Below are 5,151 nucleotides of genomic sequence, written 5' to 3'. Positions count from 1 at the left end.
GTTACTCTGGCAACGGGGCTGTTTGGGTCCCGTTGCCAGGGTAACGCGGAGCGTCACATCCTGGCGACGGCGGGTGCAGCGCGCACAGCCGTCCCCCGCGGCACGCATCCTGCCAGGAAATAGATTTCCCCCGCCGGCGTTTGGTAAGCCTACTTGCCATTCCGCGTTACTCTGGCAACGGGGCTGTTTGGGTCCCGTTGCCAGGGTAACGCGGAGCGTCACATCCTGGCGACGGCGGGTGCAGCGCGCACAGCCGTCCCCCGCGGCACGCATCCTGCCAGGAAATAGATTTCCCCCGCCGGCGTTTGGTAAGCCTACTTGCCATAAATGGGCAGGCCGGCCAGTTCTTTTATTGCTATGGATTTGTGTTACCAGCAAACAAAAGCTATTTGTTTTGTTACAATATTCGGTTTGGATCAGGGGCATTGGGGGAGGGGCAGGTGGAATCCTTGTCTGAGGGCCTTGTGGGTGGCTCACAGCAGCCCTGCTGGTTTTAGTGAAATATGATAGAAAGGCTCGTGTCAGTGAAGAAGCTGGAAGCTGCTGTAATCTAAAAAGACCACATCCAGAAGGGGAAACAATCAAATTTTTAACTTGAACTATCAAGTTAAAGTTCGTTTGTCTATGCTAATTGGTAGTTAGTTAGTTATAACCTATGAGGCATCGAGTGGAATTTCCCGGGTGGTTTGATTTTCAAAGTGTTTGTGATACTGGCATCTTGCCCTGTGCAAACTTGCCAACTGACCAGAAAAACAAAGTTAACTGTGCTTTCAGTCATGGCTTGATCTGTAGAAATGATCAGGCAAAGCTTTTCGTAGCATGAACGTGAATGTTATCACCCAGTAATGTCTGTGCTGTTAAAGATATGAAAGCAGGAACCAGTAAAAATGTTGGCATGTATATGTTCAGTGTTATTGGGCCTGAGTAACTCCCCTGATAATTTTATAAGTAAATGAGGAAAAGATATTGATCAAGCCATCTTGCAAGATCAAGCCATCTTGGGCAGTTCCGCAGGGCCTGTAAAACGGAGCTCTTCCGCCAGGCTTTCGAGTAGGAGCCGCCGCCACCATTATTCCACCAACGCTTTTTCCATCACCGCACCCTTACCACCGCTGGCGCAGGTACCATCGGGGGTGCGGGACGTACCTGGCGGATGATAGGGTTGTGGGGACATATGGCCGTTGTATTGTTATAACAGCTGCAGAACACCATCTTGATTTTATGAATTGGAGTAAGTAGTGGAGCACCGATATTTTATTAATTGGATTATGTTATATATTGTATTGTATTTTATACTGTTCTTATTGTTTTTATTAGGCATTTATGCCCTTGTTAGCCGCCCTGAGCCTTCAGGGAGGGCGGGATACAAATCTAGAGGGGGCGGAAGAAAAGAAAAGAAAAATAAAGGTCAATGGGAGTCAATTTGGAGTAAAGCATTACTGAGACTGATCTCTATCAATCTGAAAGAAATTTCATGACAACCCAGTATCAGTGGTACTTTACATTGTTGTTGTTTATGTTGTTGTTTTTCAGTCACACAGTCAAGTCTGACTCTTCACTACCCCATAGACCACATCACGCCAGGCCCTCCTGTCTTCCATTGTGCTCCGGAGTTTACTTAATTTCATGTTCATTGCATCAATAACACTGTCTAACCATCTCATCCTTTGCTGTCCCCTTCTTCTTTGACCTTCAATCTTTCCCAGCATCAGGGTTTTCTCCAGTGAGTGCTCCCATCTCATTTGGTGCCCAACGTATTTGAGCTTCAGATTCAGTATCTGGCCTTCCAGGGAACAGTCAGGGTTGATTTCTTTTAGGATTGACTGATTTGATCTCCTTGCAGTCCAAGGGACTCTCAAGAGTCTTCTCCAGCATCATAATTCAAAAGAATCTATTCTTCGGCAGTTGACCTTCCTTATAGTTCAACTCTCTCAGCCATACATTACTACTGGGAATACCATTGCTTTGACCATACGGACTTTTGTTGGCAGGGTACTGTCTCTGCTTTTTATCATGCTGTTTAGGTTTGCCATCGCTTTCCTCCCAAGGAGCAGGTGTTTTTTAATTTCATGGCTGCAGTCACCGTTTGCAGTGATCTTGGATCTCAGGAACGTGAAGTCTGTCACTGCTTCCACAACTTCCCCTTCTATTTCCCAAGGAGTGACAGGGCCGGACGCCATGATCTTAGGGGTTTTTTTTTATGTTGAGTTTCAAGCCAACTTTTGTGCTCTCCTCTTTGACCCTTAGCAAGAGGCTCTTTAGGTCCTCTTCACTTTCTGCCATTAGAGTGGTATTGTCTGCATATCTGAGGTTGTTTTTAACAGCAATCTTAATTCCAGTTTGTGATTCATCCAGGCCGGCATTTCACATGATGTACTCTGCATATAAATTAAATAAGCAAGGTGACAATAAACATCCTTATTGTACTCCTTTTCCTATGCGAAACCAATTAGTTGTTCCATATCCAGTTCTAACTGCTGCTTCTTGACCCTTGTACAGGTTTCTCAAGAGACTCATGAGGTGGTCTGGTACTCCCATCTCTTTAAGGATTTGCCATAGTTTGTTGCAATCCACACAATCAAAGGCTTTAGCATAGTCAATGAAGCAGAAGTAGATGTTTTTCTGGTACTCCCTTGCTTTCTCCATAATCCAGCGAATGTTGGCAATTTGATCTCTATTTCCTCTACCTTTTTGAAACCCAGCTTGTACTTCTGGCAGTTCTCTATCCACATACTGCTGAAGCCTTGTTATGAGTTATCAAAAATTACTATAACATGCTAGATTAGTGTTGGAGGTGTGTTAAACCAATAAAGACGATCTTATGCTTCATGGAGGAGGTGCTTCGATGGGAAAATTTTGGTCTATTGTTGTACAGCTTCTTAAAGAGATTATGGGTTGTTTACTACCTTGAGGATTCAACACAATTCTGTCACACTGCTTGAAAGGCCTGGTAGCAAAGGTCAATCTTGATAAGATTCTTAATCTGTTTAGAGCAGCTAGGCTGCGTATACGGGATAGTCAATGCCACCACCTGCTAGAGAATGAATGAAAGAATGTGGAAAATCATTTTAATGACAAATCTAGTTTATTAGATAAGGTCCAAGAATGTGGCTGGTAATGTGACAAATAGATCTGTAGAGAAATGGTCATTGTTCATAATCTGGAATAGCAGATTTCAGGATAAAGTTGTACTTTATGTATTTTTTTGATTGGATGTGATTGCTTCAGGTTATTTTTATCAGTTTTGTAATGGAATTTGAAACAATAAAATGTATTTTTAAAATGTTGGCAATCCCAAGAGGAGACCGTAGTAGGCCTAAAAGTATACTGGTCTTATATCACTTTATCTACTGGGAGGAGACATGGTCTTTTCCAGTTTAGTATCCCATATCGGTATTTTTCTTATTTTACTGCTCTTTTGACTCAAAAGTCTTGAACAGGTTGAGATCCAACGCCCTTACAGGCAATCACCACAGCTAAATATTTAGTGATTGCTACCGTAGTTTTCCGATCCTCATTTACAATGAAAATCTGGATAATTTTTTTGAGATGGTAACTTCCCATGAACTGTTAAGAGGGGGGACAAATATCTTTCTCTCAGATCAGACCAGATTTCACACTCCAATAAAATATGTATTGCTTGCCTACATCCCCTTTCTTTGGAACATAAAACATTCCTTCTTCCCTCATAAGGATTTTTGTTTAAATCTGTGTTCTCCCAGTTGTTGACCTAAACCTGCATTCACAGTACATGCAGAGCCATCAAGCACAGTGAAGTATAAGTCCATTATTCACTTTCTGACTCTGTGTTGTGTTTTTTTCATCTATTTCAGAGCTCCTGCTACACAGTTGCTTCCCTGGGCGTATGAAATGATTCACTACAGGAAAAGATTATACCTGGTGATCACCATTTCCCTTGCCACCATTATGATAATGCTCTTCTTTGACAAGAAAACAAATCTTCCTTCGGTGAAGAACAGCCTTTGCCGAGGGATTCCTACCATTAACACCATTACACCCTTGAAAGATAACCGAACCTTCATAATCGCTCCATACTTTGACAACAGAAAGAACAAAATGACACGAGTGATTTCAATAGTCCACCACAAAGATGTCAAGGAACTTTACTGCTGGTTCTGCAACTCATCCAGTGGAGAAATATACATCTCCAAGGCTGAAATATATGTCCATTCTGATAGATTTGACTTCCCTTACGGTGCCACGGACTTGAAATGTCTGGAACCGAAAGACTGGGAACCACGTTTCGTGTCAATACATTGGTCTCCTAAAGGAGATATTGACCAGCTACCACTTTTTGAAATAAGAAACCGTGATCCTGAAGATTCCCTTGTGGAATTCACAGTCTGCATCTCCACTATGTTTGGAGAGTACAACAATGTCCTGCAGTTTGTGCAGAGCATGGAGATGTATAAAATCCTCGGGGTGGGCAGAGTGGTGATCTACAAGAACAGCTGCAGCCCACTGATGCAGAAAGTGCTGGATTACTATATTGCAGAAGGGATTGTCGAGATAATCCCCTGGCCCATTGATTCATACCTCAGGGTCTCTTCTCGTTGGCGTTACTCAGTAGATCCCAAGGACATTGGCTACTATGGACAAATCACAGCCTTAAATGACTGTATTTATCGCAACATGTACAGGAGCAGATATCTGCTGCTGAATGACATGGATGAAATTATTCTGCCAGTAAAATATCCAAATTGGAAAACCATGATGCAGAACCTTCAGGTGCAACATCCAAAAGCTGCTGTTTTCATCTTTGAGAACCATATTTTCCCTAAAACTGTATTCACTCTTAATGATCCATTCAACATTTCCTCTTGGAGAACAATACCTGGAGTTAACATTCTGCAGCACGTCCTCCGGGAACCTGATAGGAAGCACATAGTCAATCCTTGGAAAATGATCGTTGATCCAAAGAAAGTGGCCCAGACATCTGTCCACTCTGTTCTCCAGGCCTATGGGAACAAAGTTAATGTTCCAATTGATGTTGCCCTTGTTTATCATTGTCGGGTTCCCCTACAGGCAAAGCTTCCTAGAGAATCCCTTATAAATGATACAACGCTCTGGAGATACAACGTCACACTTGTTGGGAAGGTCAGCAAAGTTCTACAACAGATAGGACTGTAA

General features: G+C 42.8%; 1 protein-coding gene across 1 annotated transcript in view; it reads left to right on the top strand.

Moving 5' to 3' along the window:
- Positions 1-5,151, top strand: part of LOC107114368 — an 11,338-nt gene extending 6,187 nt beyond the window's left edge. The window contains exon 2 of the mRNA XM_015415818.1: positions 3,834-5,151. Within this exon, the coding sequence (XP_015271304.1) occupies positions 3,871-5,151 (1,281 nt within the window). The 5' untranslated portion in view covers positions 3,834-3,870. The remainder of the gene's footprint in view (positions 1-3,833) is intronic.

This window comes from Gekko japonicus, unplaced genomic scaffold (genome assembly GCF_001447785.1).
Source record: "Gekko japonicus isolate JY-2015 unplaced genomic scaffold, Gekko_japonicus_V1.1 scaffold46, whole genome shotgun sequence".
NCBI classification, from domain to species: domain Eukaryota; kingdom Metazoa; phylum Chordata; class Lepidosauria; order Squamata; family Gekkonidae; genus Gekko; species Gekko japonicus.
This window is presented reverse-complemented; position numbering and strand designations above follow the sequence as displayed.